Source organism: Gobio gobio (assembly GCF_949357685.1).
Source record: "Gobio gobio genome assembly, chromosome: 4".
Taxonomy (NCBI): Eukaryota; Metazoa; Chordata; class Actinopteri; order Cypriniformes; family Gobionidae; genus Gobio; species Gobio gobio.
Window position 1 is genome coordinate 63,935,432 of NC_137100.1, and position 14,856 is coordinate 63,950,287.

The 14,856-nt window shown below is 37.8% G+C and overlaps 1 protein-coding gene across 10 annotated transcripts in view; it reads left to right on the forward strand.

Moving 5' to 3' along the window:
• The first annotated feature begins 5,807 nt into the window (after window positions 1-5,807).
• The window catches only part of fsd1l (fibronectin type III and SPRY domain containing 1-like), an 85,430-nt gene continuing 76,381 nt past the window's right edge, over window positions 5,808-14,856 (forward strand). For 7 of the 10 annotated variants that reach the window (XM_079815926.1, XM_079815930.1, XM_079815932.1 and 4 more), the window contains exon 1: window positions 5,816-5,928. In XM_079815926.1, coding sequence (XP_079672052.1) covers window positions 5,914-5,928 — 15 coding nt within the window. In that variant the 5' untranslated portion in view covers window positions 5,816-5,913. Of the gene's footprint in view, window positions 5,929-14,856 lie in introns of all 10 variants that reach the window. The other 3 variants (XM_079815933.1, XM_079815935.1, XM_079815928.1) reach the window with 2 other exon arrangements.

The following is a 14,856-nucleotide window of genomic DNA, read 5'->3' on the forward strand; positions in this document are numbered from 1 at the left end:
GTTTGATTGACGTGTGAACCAGCCAATGGGCGAGTCGCTCCATGAACACGACGGATTGTTATTCATCTCCATAGCAATCACGTGGAACAATTATGTGCATGATTTACCTTGAAAACGGTTTTATTTTGTTAATGTCATAAAATGTATCAACTGTTGATATAATAGCTTAACTACACAAAGCGACCAAAGAACCAAACTGGCAACAAATATACACAATATATATTTTTATTATACAGGAGTTCGTTTAAAGGGATAGTTCACCCAAAAAATTTAATTACCCCATGATTTATTCACTCGAAAGCCATCCTAGGTGATTTACAATCGGAGTTATATTTAAATTTGTTATAAATATGTCATATCGTTTAAATATGTCCTAATATTATAACACAGAAAAAGCTTAAATGTCGCGTCGATGACGTAGGGGAGAGCGTGGCACAACATAACGCTTTTTGACTTACTCAGTTTGTGTAAATCCACTTGGGGTTCAGAGTATTTATTGTTTCCCACATTAATTGCACACATGTCTAGTACAATTATGTGCTTTTGTTTTCTTGATTTAGCCCGAAAGAATGGAAGTGAAATGTGACAACATGCCCCATAGGTGGAGTACATTATAACATGACCAAATAACAGAACTAATTTCTGAACATTAACTCTCAGTCATTATTCACCCTTTACTCATGGTTTCTCAAAATAATTCATAAAAGTATAGAATATAATGGCATATTTCTAATAGGGGCTCATTGTAACCCCACCTGCACAACTGGGATGTAAACTGCGGCTCGTGTCTTCTGCTGTTAGATCAGCATTAAAGAACCATCTTAACTGTTAAATTACAGATATAAGATTAAAATAATATTGGATTTGTCTTATTTTAAATAAACACAAAAAACAGAGATGAAAACTAAACTTAAGTAAGAAATGTACTTTTGCTATGGTTAAATACATGTTCAGTGATATCTTCCAGAGATTTTTTAATTTTGGCGCTATTTTTTCTCTAAATAATGTTGATATGGCAACTAGTAAATACACTAAGTTTCGTCATTCTGGCACTTACACACTTTCTGTGTAAGTTTAATATGGAAGGCGGTCTAGCGGAAGCTAGATATTTTACTTTATAAAGTTTTAAATATGGATATTTTTCGTACATAAACACATGGCTTCACTTCAGAAGGCCTTTATTAACCCCCCGGTTTTTATGGACTTTAAATTTTGAGCTGCCAATATAAAGCTTGGATTAGCCAATTTTGTCAACTTGAGGGTGAGTAAATCTTGGGCTAATTTGCATTTTTTGGGGTGAACTATCCCGTTAAGAATAGTGTGTGTTTACTGCTAAATTACAACATATTGCTGATAGCTATATGATGTGCCGTCCAGTGTGTTACATGGCGAAATAAATGGAAACATTTGTTAATTTAGTTTTTTTGTACAAATGTGAAAGTTGTGAAAAGGTGCCCACTACTCTCATCTAGCAGAATATAGCCTATAACATACACCTGATCTCACTTTTATTCATAGTTCTGAAAAGTCAGGCTTCACTGAATTTACAAAATGATGGTTCAGAAGTTTCTTCTGGATGTGTCATGTGTGTGTAAGTCCACTGTGTGGCAGCAGCTGTTCGTTTTCTCTCTGGTAAAGTAGTGTGAGGTGAAAGCTCTCATCCCTGTTGATGACATCTGCTCTATTGGTCTTAGAGGAGACGAAGGGAGGATAAATATTGTTTTTTGCTCTGCTTGTGTGTCAGACTGCCTTTTTCTATCGCTAGTTTAAGTAGATTAATATGGTCCAATTCTCACTATTAACTAATTATTAACTATGACCTTTGCGGCTTGCCTCAATAAACTACTGCTTATTAAAGGGTTAGTTCACCCAAAAATGAACATTCTGTCATTAATTACTTACCCTCATGTCGCTGGACACCCGTCAGACCTCCGTTCATCTTCAGAACACAAATGAAGATATTTTAGTGTAAATCTGATGGCTCTGAAAGGCCTCCATTGGCACAACTTTACACTCTCAAGACCCTTAAAAGGCACTAAAGACGTCGTTATGAAGTCCATCTCACTACAGTGGCTCTACAATAACTTTATGAATCGGCGACAATAGTTTTTGTGCGCAAAAAAAACCCTAAATAACGACTTATATAGTGATGACGATTTCAAAACAAGGCATCATGAAGCTTCGAAGCGTTATGAATCAGTGAGTCGAATGATGATTCGGATCGCGTGTCAAACTGCTGAAATCTGGCGATTCAAACCGCTGAATCGACTCACTGATTCATAACGCTTCGAAGCTTCATGATGCCTTGTTTTGAAATCGTCATCACTATATAAGTCGTTATTCAGGGGGTTTTTTTGCGCACAAAAACTATTCTCGTCGCTTCATAAAGTTATTGTAGAACCACTGTAGTGAGATGGACTTTGTAACGACGTCTTTAGTACCTTTTAAGGGTCTTGAGAGTGTAAAGTTGTGCCAATGGAGGCCTTTCAGAGCCATCAGATTTCAACTAAAATATCTTCATTTGTGTTCTGAAGATGAACGGAGGTCTGACGGGTGTCGAACGACATGAGGGTAAGTAATTAATGACAAAATTTTCATTTTTGGGTGAACTAACCCTTTAATAGTTAGTAAGGTAGTTGTTAAGTTTAGGTATAGGATTAATAATATTAGTAATATGCATGTTAATAAGCAACTAGATGATAGTGAGAACTGGACCCTAAACTAAAGTGTTACCCTTTCTTTTTGTTGTTAAGCTTGAATAATAAGTGCTGTGTTGATTTAGTCACCTTATTTTTTTGGTAAGATTGTTCTTAACTGACAGTACCTCATTCATTATTTTTGTTGGATAGCGCTGGATGTTGGAAAGATGGTGTTTAAGATTTTTTGTGAACATTGTTTAAAAAAAGTTGGGTACCCATTTCCTTTTATAGCACTGTTTGCTCTCTTAGGAGCTTATTTTTTAGACTGGTTGAAACTCTCTTCACATCCTGATAGCAATCATTAATATAAGTGGTCTAAATATTCAAACATAACCCCTCCTGTTCGAACCGGGACTTGAACCCGGATCCGCCGGCATGAGAGTCGGACGCTCTAACAAGGAGGCTAAAGGATGCAACCTCTAGCGTCAGTCACTAGCGTCTCTTGAGATCAGAGGAGTGAGGTTTACTCGCACAGCAACTACTAGCTGGCCTCCGTTACGCACATAAATCTTCTGTGGAAGTCTCAGGACCAAATAATGTTCGTCCAATCATTGCATTCAGTCCGAATGCAACGCGAGGATGTCCATACATGCCTGTCAACATATTTCCATACCTCCTCCACGCACCTTCTTGCGCAGACATCACACACCATCAGCCCGTTCCGTAAGGCTATGCAGATTTGACCTATCGGTAAGCCCCGCCCCTCGAACGCAGATGAGCCAATGGCAGTTGAGTATCAGTTGCACTGGGACTGCCGGAACTCGGACATCTTTAGGTTTCAGCGCCATAGAGAAACATTGGAAAATCCGAAGCTCTCATCGATTTTATGGTGTTTATGCTACAAAAATGGTAAAACGATGTGCCTGAGGAACTGCAACACTGACTCCAGGGATCCTGAGAGGATTTTCTGTTTGTCATACACTCGTCAAGTTACGATTAAAGTCCCAAACCTAAATACCTAACTGTTCTCAGGTCATGTACCGGTGTAGGTCAAAAACACGAAGGTCTACATTTCAGTGCCTCTCACACATTTGTGCTATCCTTTATATTTGTGCTATCCTTTATATTTGTGCTATCGACATTCTGCAATACACAGCCATAACACTCAGTGGTGTTATCAGCAGTGAGGGCTGAGCTCCTGGACGTCATACAAGGCCATACTCGGAAAAACTTTCCGAAACTTGTTTGAATCCTAAAGGAGTGTATTTGGCACACACTCTAAAAAAAAAAAAGGTTCTATATGGCACCAAAATGGTTCTTGGCTCGTAATCATACACTCTAAAAAAAAAGGCTCGTAATCATAGGGGAACCTTTTTTAGTGCTATATAGCACCAATTTTGGTGCTTCAGTGGTTCTTCAGCGGTTCTTCAGAGGTGCTATATAGCACCTTAGTCAAAGAACCGGTGAAGAACCTCTGAAGAACCGCTGAAGAACCTCTGAAGAACCGCTGAAGAACCACTGAAGCACCAAAATTGGTGCTATATAGCACTAAAAAAGGTTCCCCTATGATTACGAGCCAAGAACCATTTTTGGTGCAATATAGAACCTTTTTTTTTTTAGAGTGTAGGGGAACCTTTTTTAATGCTATATAGCACCAATTTTGGTGCTTCAGTGGTTCTTCAGCGGTTCTTCAGCGGTTCTTCAGCGGTTCTTCACCGATTCTTTGACTAAGGTGCTATATAGCACCTCTGAAGAACCGCTGAAGAACCAATGAAGCACCAAAATTGGTGCTATATAGCACTAAAAAAGGTTCCCCTGTGATTACGAGCCTTTTTTTTGAGTGTATGGGAACCTTTTTTAGTGCTATATAGCACCAATTTTGGTTCTTCAGCGGTTCTTCACCGGTTTTTTGACTAAGGTGCTATATACACTCAAAAAAAAAAGGTTCTATATGGCACCAAAAATGGTTCTTGGCTCGTAATCATAGGGGAACCTTTTTTAGTGCTATATAGCACCAATTTTGGTGCTTCATTGGTTCTTCAGCGGTTCTTCAGAGGTTCTTCAGCGGTTCTTCACCGGTTCTTCAGCGGTTCTTCACCGGTTCTTCAGAGGTTCTTCACCGGTTCTTCAGCGGTTCTTCAGAGGTTCTTCACTGGTTTTTCAGAGGTTCTTCAGCGGTTCTTCAGAGGTTCTTCACTGGTTCTTCAGCGGTTCTTTAGATGTTCTTCAGTGGTTCTTCACCGGTTCTTCAGAGGTTCTTCACCGGTTCTTCAGAGGTTCTTCATTGGTTCTTCAGCAGTTCTTCAGATGTTCTTCAGCGGTTCTTCAGAGGTTCTTCAGCAGTTCTTCAGAGGTTCTTCAGCGGTTCTTCAGAGGTTCTTCAGCGGTTCTTCAGTGGTTCTTCAGCGGTTCTTCAGAGGTTCTTCAGAGGTTCTTCAGAGGTTCTTCAGCGGTTCTTCAGAGGTTCTTCAGTGGTTCTTCACCGGTTCTTCAGAGGTTCTTCAGCGGTTCTTCTGCGGTTCTTCTGTGGTTCTTCAGCGGTTCTTCAGAGGTTCTTCACCGGTTCTTTGACGAAGGTGCTATATAGCACCTCTGAAGAAGAACCAAGCACCAAAATTGGTGCTATATAGCACTAAAAAAGGTTCCCCTATGATTTCGAGCCAAGAACCATTTTTGGTGCCATATAGAACCTTTTTTTTTTAGAGTGCAGAAATACTCCGCCATACATCCAACTCATTGTTTTAGTCATGTTTAGCATGAAAAATCCAACTCTTAAACAGTGTAAATAAGTCAGAATGCATGAAATAGAATTAAACCCCCCTTTAAGTCATGCATACATCTACTTATTAGATGTATGCATGACTTAAAGGGGCTAATTCATTATTTCCAGCTTGGTGTTACTGTCCAGTGTTCAAATCACTACATAGCGTACTTCCCTGTTCATGCATGGACCTCAAGTACACTTAATCACACTCCTTAATCTCAGTGCGAGCCATATAGCAACAAATCTACCTAATTACTGATATTATATTTGAACTGTTAAGCCAAAGGAGAACTGGCAATCCTGTGTAACCCGACCGTCACTCAACCCTCCTCGAGCCTATACACTTTGATGACGTCATGCCGCATATAATGCCGTATAGTAGCCGGCTGTGCGAGAGACACTCTGCGCATGCGCAGTAATACTCCTTGTGCCAGAGGGATCGGGCGCCTTCATTGCTGCCGACATTCCCACTGTTCATGAGCTGAATTCAGCCCTTTCGCGGACCTCGTAATGGACTCTCAGAAAGTAAGTGGCAAGTGTTTGGAAAGCAAATAGCTGAAATGTCTCCGCGGCCAGCTTGTGATCGAGTATTAATGTGTTTATTACACTATATCATGTCGCTCATATGCGCAGCACCGTTAATAATCGCACGACTCTGTACATAGACACACTCTTTATTCACACACATTAACTGTTAAACCAATACAATATGCCTATTCAAATGTTATCTGGGGTTTGTAGCCTTTTGACGGCGTTTTAGAAATAGTGTTCGACTTGTGGCTCTAAAGAAAACTGGAAGAAGATTGATGGGAATATAAGGGTCAACCCGGTTCCCATGTGTTATGTTGTGGAAATCATCCCTTAATGTCCTGTCTTACATTGTATTTGACTGATCCCTTGTTACATAATACCAATATATTCAGTGCTATATATAAATGCAGTAGCTCAATGTGGCCCATTCTCTAATGTGTTATATAAACGATGTAAATTATATAATAAGGGAGTAGGTTTCTGAACATTTTAAATAAAATGTAACCAGGATTACTGCAGCTACAGGTTGCATAATAGTAGTAAGTATTGTATGTCGTAGGTTTAGTAATGTCATACACCTGCGCTCCCAAGTTTACTTAGTAGAAGTAGATAAAGACATGAATGAAGAGTCTGCACACAATAACATCAGATTCTGTTTCATGTGTTGTTCTTCCACAATTTGTATGAATGACAACATCCCTGTGCGATATTGACAGCTGAGACCACCTGTCAAAGTGTGTTATTTTTAAAAGTAGTGCGTAATAATATTGCGTTACTCCCCAGAAAAGTTACTTTTATGGAAAGTAGTGTGTTGTTACTTTTTCTTACCGTTCTTCGTACCTCGCTTAAAGGGATAGTTCACCCAAAAATGAAAATTAGCCCATGATTTACTCACCCTCAAGTCATCCGAGGTGTGTATGACATTCTTCTTTCAGACGAATAAAATCTGAGTTATATTACTAAAGTCCAGGCTAATCCAAGCTTTAGAATTTGATTCATAGTTGCTCTGTTTTTGAAGTCCATAAAAAGTGCATCTGCCCATCATATAACCGCTCCACGCGGCTCTGGGGTGTTAATAAAGGCCTAAGAAGTGAACCGACGCGTTTGTGTATGAGAAATATTCATATTTAAAACTTTATCAAGTAAACTTTTGATCGACCGCCTTCCGTGGAAAAGTGTTGAATGTTGAAAGTGAAACTCGTTCGTGACGTCATGACCTGGTCGCGTTAGTCTTTTGATCGGCTGAGGAACTTTCAACACTTTTTCCATAAATTGAACAGGGAAGGCGGTCGGCCGAAAGTTTACTTTATAAAGTTTTAAATATGGATATTTTTCTTACACAAATGCATCGATTCGCTTCTTAGGCCTTTATTAACACCCCCAGAGCCGCGTGGAGCAGTTATATGACGGACAGATGCACTTTTTTATGGACTTCAAAAACAGAGCAACTATGAATCAAATTCTAATGCTTGGATTCGCCTGGACTTTAGTAATATAACTCAGATTTTATTCGTCTGAAAGAAGAATGTCATACACACCTAGGATGACTTGAGGGTGAGTAAATTATGGGCTAATTTTCATTTTTGGGTGAACTATCCCTTTAATACATCCGAGATGATTTTACATCTTTTTATTTATTTTTTTATTAAACAGTGGTTTACTGAAAAAAATGTGTCTGTCCTTAAATGAATTAAATTATAGCTAAAAGTTTCTTAAAGATAATGCTGTAAACTATATAGGGAGCCCTTACTTGCACATTATTACTATAATATTAAAGGTTAACAACAGAGGCCAAACTATGAGCCTATATTCAGCTGATATTCATGTTTAGATATAGGATATAGGATAATCCAGGGGTTTTCAAACTGGGGTCCTCCAGAAGGTTCTAAGGGGTCCCCAGAAAATTTCAGAGAATAAAAATGGATAAAGTCTACCGAACATTCGAACGATTTCATTTCTAAATGTTTCTCTCCATTCTTGCCATATACTTTCCAGAATTGTATATGTTTGTTTTTTTATCTTTCTAGTGGAGTTTTTCCCATTTAGTCCCATTTATCTTGCTCATTGGGGTTGTAAGGCAGAATGCTAAACCCAGTACGTGAGCTGCTTGCTTACATACATTTATTGTGAAAGTTGCTTATTTAAATCATTTTTAATTGGAAATGTTCTTCAGGTTTATACATCCAACATTAAGTATAGCCAATTTAAGATTGGAAACAATATGTTGTACTTATAATGTCACACTTACTGTTTATCTAAAGGTTTAAATGTTTTTTTCATAGATAAAAATTAGGGCTGTCAAAAGATTAATCGCGATTAATCGCGATTAATCGCATCCAAAATAAAAATTTGTGTTTACATAATATATGTGTGTGTACTCTGTTAATTATTATTTATACATAAATACACTCACAAGCATGTATATATTTAAGAAAAAAATCTTATTTTTATATATAAAACATTTATATTTATATATATTATAGATTATATAAATGTATATACATACATGCAAATATTTCTTAAATATATACATGAATGTGTGTGTATTTAATTTATATATAAATAATAATTAACAGAGTACACACACATATATTATGTAAACACAAACTTTTATTTTGGATGCGATTAATCACGATTAATCTTTTGACAGCCCTAATAAAAATATATCGATGGATTTTAGGAAGAGGGTTCCTCATTAAGGTTTATCTTATTTGGGGGTCCGTGGCATTATAAAGTTTGGAAACCCCTGGGATAATCAACACTCAAATAACACATTGTGTGCAAACATGTAAACTTCACATAAGGCAGTTTTTGCATTAACTTTAAAATTATGTTTTTTCTCCAATTCGTTGTTGAAATACAATCTTAGTGACTGTCATTTTCATGACAGATTTATCTAAACATAGCATTAAATATTGTACCGAAACGGTTTGGTACGAATACGTGTACCGTTACACCCCTAATCGATACTCGAAATCACGATCAGCAGTGCAGCGATTGGCTGCCGGCAAGACAGCAACGTAATAACATCATATAATTAAAAAAGTCACCTGGCAAAAAACTTGACAAATGACACAAAAAAACACGAATTTCTGGACCTTTATAAAGAAACAGCCAAACGACCAAACCAACATAAAAGTTATAATAGATAAATGATAAATGTTTTAAATGATTACCAATTATTTATATTCACGATTTTATACAGTATTTGTACACGTTTACATTTTTATTTCAATGTTGTAATTAAATGTTTAATTCAATTTGAAGCAGATTTGTAACGTGACAGTATTCAAGTTTCTTAAAGGGTTAGTTCACCCAAAAATGAAAATTCTGTCATTAATTACTTCCCCTCATGTCGTTCGACACCCGTCAGACCTCCGTTCATCTTCAGAACACAAATGAAGATATTTTAGTGTAAATCTGATGGCTCAATGGTACTCTACACTCTCAAGACCCTTAAAAGGCACTAAAGACGTCGTTACGAAGTCCATCTCACTACAGTAGCTCTAAAATAACTTTATGAATCGGCGACAATAGTTTTTGTGCGCAAAAAAACCCTAAATAACGACTTATATAGTGATGACGATTTCAAAACACGGCATCATGAAGCTTCAAAGCGTTATGAATCAGTGAGTCAAATCAGCGGTTTGAATCGCCAAATTTCAGCAGTTTGACACGCGATCCGAATCATGAATCGACTCACTGATTCATAACGCTTCGAAGCGTCATGATGCTTTGTTTTGAAATCGTCATCACTATGTAAGTCGTTATTTAGGGTTTTTTTGCGCACAAAAACTATTGTCGCCGATTCATAAAGTTATTGTAGAACCACTGTAGTGAGATGGACTTTGTAACGACGTCTTTAGTGCCTTTTATGGTGCGTTCACACCGGACGCGATTCGCGCGATTCGCGCGAGTGATTTACATGTTAAGTCAATGCAGAGACGCGAAATGGCATTCTGCGGCGCGATTCGCGCGAATGAGGCGGCGAGATTCGCGCGATTCGCGCGATTGAGGCGGCGAGAAGGACGCGACTTGAGCGTTTTGAACGCGCGATTCGCGCGAATCGCGTGAATCGCGCGAAACGCTCAAGTTGAAAAATCTGAACTTTGGCGGATATTTCGCGCCGCGTTAACCAATCAGGAGCTTGCTCTAGTAGTGACAACAATGAAGAGAAAATCTGTATATTAATATCTGGTTCAGACAATATGTTTATCACTGTGATAACATTAAATGACATGAAACACAACCCAGTCTCTTTTTGTTAAATGCAAGTTTATGTATGATCAATAATACAAAAGTATAAGTAATGTATAACAAGCTATACATGAAATAAAACAAACAATGCAGTCAAACATTCAAAGTCAGTGCTAGTAGGCTAACGTTACAACTGCAACATACAGTTATAGCCTAAAAATATAAAGTAATGAAACTTATCTTTGCCCTCAGCCTAAACGATTTGCCAGGGAACAAATTATAGATCCATGAGACCAAAGATCGGCCGTTACAAGACGAATTATAGCTTAAGACACACCACAGAGACATCAGAGCCAGCGGTAGACGGCAGAAGGACTGGCCGAGGAAAGGTTGCCCTCGCCGGCTTTCACGTGCGCTGAGCGCGCTGTCCGCTGGAGCTCACAGCTCCGACAACGGCAGATAAAATGTTCAAATAGGCACTGTTTATGTAAATACACCACAGATTTGAGCTTTAAACAACTACATTATCGACTGAAAAAGTCTTAAAACTACGTTTTGTCACACATTAACAGTAGATATGAACAAAAAAAAAGACATGTAAACACAGCCCATGTCAGCCATTTCTCAACGAGACGAGCCGCTGGCGGAAGCCCCGCCCATGACGCGAATTCGCATCTGTTGTGCAGTGAATGTCACGCGCGATTCGCGCGAATTTCACGCGCGATTCGCGCGAGTAAACTCAAAATGTACACGCGTCCACCTTCGCGCGATTAGCGCGAATTATTCGCGCGAATCGCGTCCGGTGTGAACGCCACATTAAGGGTCTTGAGAGTGTAAAGTGCCATTGTGCCAATGGAGGCCTTTCAGAGCCATCAGATTTACACTAAAATATCTTCATTTGTGTCTGAAGATGAACGGAGGTCTGACGGGTGTCGAACGACATGAGGGGAAGATATTAATGACAGAATTTTCATTTTTGGGTGAACTAACCCTTTAAGGGTCAAGATCACATTATCTGCATCTCTTGTGCTGCATCAAGCCATCCCATAATATCTGTCATCACTTAAAGGGTTAGTTCACTCAAAAATGAAAATTCTGTCATTAATTACTGACCCTCATGTCGTTCGACACCCGTAAGACCTCCGTTCATCTTCAGACACAAATGAAGATATTTTAGTGTAAAGCTGATGCTGAGAAAGGCTTCAGATAGGCCTCCATTGGCATTCAGTACATTTACACTCACAAGACCCATAAAAGGCACTAAAAACGTCGTTACAAAGTCCATCTCACCACAGTGACTCTACAATAATTTTACGATGCGACGACAATAGTTTTTGTGCGCAAAAAAAAATCAAAATAACGACTTTATCCAACTTGTTCTTGTCTTCCGTGTGTGTCTCCACGACGCATGCGCGAGAATATGACGTAGATCCGGCGTTCGGGAATCCATGAAATGCACACTTTAGTCCCATTTTGAGAACTACGCCGAGACCTAAAGCACGATCAATGCTTGAATTCAACAGCTTAGACACGCGTGTCTTCCTCTGCTTGTAAACAAATCGCTTCTGGTTCATGTGTCCGAACGCCGGATCTGCGTCATATTCTCGCGCATGCGTCGTGGAGGCACACACGGAAGACAAGAACAAGCTGGATAAAGGCGTTATTTTGATTTTTTTTTGCGCACAAAAACTATTGTCGTCGCATCGTAAAATTATTGTAGAGTCACTGTGGTGAGATGGACTTTGTAACGACGTTTTAAGTGCCTTTTATGGGTCTTGTGAGTGTAAATGTACTGAATGCCAATGGAGGCCTGTCTGAAGATATCTTCAAAATACAAAAAATATCTTCATTTGTGTTCTGAAGATGAACAGAGGTCTCACGGGTGTCGAACGACATGAGGGTGAGGAATTAATGACATAATTTTCATTTTTGGGTGAACTCACCCTTTAAATTAATGCATGGCTCAGACATGTGTGTAAACCTCCTGTAAAATTATAAAGTAATTATTCCATCACAAATAAATCGCTCAATCGTGGTTATATTCACTGATGATCGGGCGAAATGATACATAAATAACATCACAATCAATCGCGGGTGGATGAGAGATGAATCATTGTGTTTGATAAAGACATTTTGCGTCTCTGTGTGTTCTCCTTTGCAGTATAAAATGGAAATAATTTTGCCATTTTTTTGTTATAATGACTATTTATTATGCAGCTTTTGTATGGGTCATTATTGAGTTGGAGAGTATCATTTGAATATGATAGATAACATTAGAAATGCACATTTGTGCAAGTTCCCTGTATCAGGGCTGGAGGCAGGGAATATACCAGCACACAATCCGGCTGTATTGTCAGGAAGTGGGTCATGCCGTTGAGGGTTTTGTGAAGGAGTCAGATTCCAAAGGGTATGAATGATGTAGCGGTTGGACTTTTCAACAGACGGGACGGTGACATTCACCTGCAACTTAAAATTCATCTTATCTGGCGTCTAGCAGTCAGAAGAATCGCGAGGGGATCCGATTTCAGCCCCACGAAAGTTAGATCAGGTTTACTGGCCTCCATAAACTCATATGCATGTGAGTCTGTTACAAAGGTGGACCATATTTATGTTGCTTTCTAATCCTGCAGTGTAGGGTGTGGATCTGTGGTGGCCAAAGAGCAAATTACAGATCAAATCTGACTTTTACTGTATGTCTGAAGTAGGTCAGCTATGCCCTCTCATGTTTCTCAGTCGACTGTCAATAGTTTTGCGTTGGCCAAGCTCAGAGTTGGGGAACTGTACTGTAAGCCGAATGTAACATACAGAAATATTCAGCTGTTTTAAAACTCAGATGAATGGCAAACATCCTCTACACTTTGAGACAAATATCAGTTCCAATGTTTCTTTTTTTTCTTTTTATTTTTTTATTGACAAAAAACAGCAAAATACAAAACTCTCGTAGGGGAAAGAGAGTATACACATACATGTAATTACAAATTTAGTCAAAATACAAAAGTTAATAACTAAACAGAAAACAACAACCGAACAAAAAGAAAAAAAAAGAAAGGGGCTATTTCTAAACACAGGTCATTGTCAAAAAGGCTATTTTTTTCCCTTCTTTTCCTTTTTTCCTTCTCTTTTTTTGACTTTATACACATAATTCTGACTTTATACACACAATTCTGGCTTTATATCACACAATTCTGACTTTATACACATAATTCTGACTTTATACACACAATTCTGGCTTTATATCACACAATTCTGACTTTATACACATAATTCTGACTTTATACACACAATTCTGGCTTTATATCACACAATTCAAATCTGAATATCACACAATTCAAATCTGACTATCACACAATTCTGACTATATACACACAATTCTGACTATATACACACAATTCTGACTTTATACACAATTCTGACTTTATACACAGTTCAAATCTGACTATCACACAATTCTGACTTTATACACATAATTCTGACTTTATACACAATTCTGACTTTATACACACACAATTCTGACTTTATACACAGTTCAAATCTGACTATCACACAATTCTGACTTTATACACATAATTCTGGCTTTATATCACACAATTCAAATCTGACTATCACACAATTCTGACTTTATACACACAATTCTGGCTTTATATCACACAATTCAAATCTGAATATCACACAATTCAAATCTGACTATCACACAATTATGACTATATACACACAATTCTGACTTTATACACATAATTCTGACTTTATACACAATTCTGACTTTATACACACAATTCTGACTTTATACACAGTTCAAATCTGACTATCACACAATTCTGACTTTATACACATAATTCTGACTTTATACACACAATTCTGACTTTATACACAGTTCAAATCTGACTATCACACAATTCTGACTTTATACACACAATTCTGACTTTATACACAGTTCAAATCTGACTATCACACAATTCTGACTTTATACACGCAATTCTGACTTTATACACACAATTCTGACTTAATACACAGTTCAAATCTGACTATCACACAATTCTGACTTTATACACACAATTCTGACTTTATACACACAATTCTGACTTAATACACAGTTCAAATCTGACTATCACACAATTCTGACTTTATACACGCAATTCTGACTTTATACACACAATTCTGACTTAATACACAGTTCAAATCTGACTATCACACAATTCTGACTTTATACACGCAATTCTGACTTTATACACACAATTCTGACTTTATACACAGTTCAAATCTGACTATCACGCAATTCTGACTTTATACACACAATGTTCAATGTCCAATGTTTCTTTTTAAAGGCCTGCTCACATGATATTTGTTGTTCTTCACACATCACATGTCTCATTGTCTCATATTTCATCTCAAGCATGTTCTTCATTGACACTGTTGTCTCCTTGGTAAACAAATACAGTAACTTCAGAATTATTAGAGGTGTAATTATCCGGTGTGCTGGAAATTATGTTTAAAAATAGTTTTTAAACTGCGATTAGATGTGAAGTATTTTTCTAAGTGCATGTTATAGACCCTATTGTGAACTAGGGCTGCAACAAAACGATTATTTTAATAATCGACTAATCTACCGATTATTAGATCGATTAATCGACTAATCATCGATTATTGTCATTGCCATCAACGACTAATCGGTGAATTTTGAACGATTATTCAGCTTTTTCAATTAGTTAAAACATTGAGTTATACATA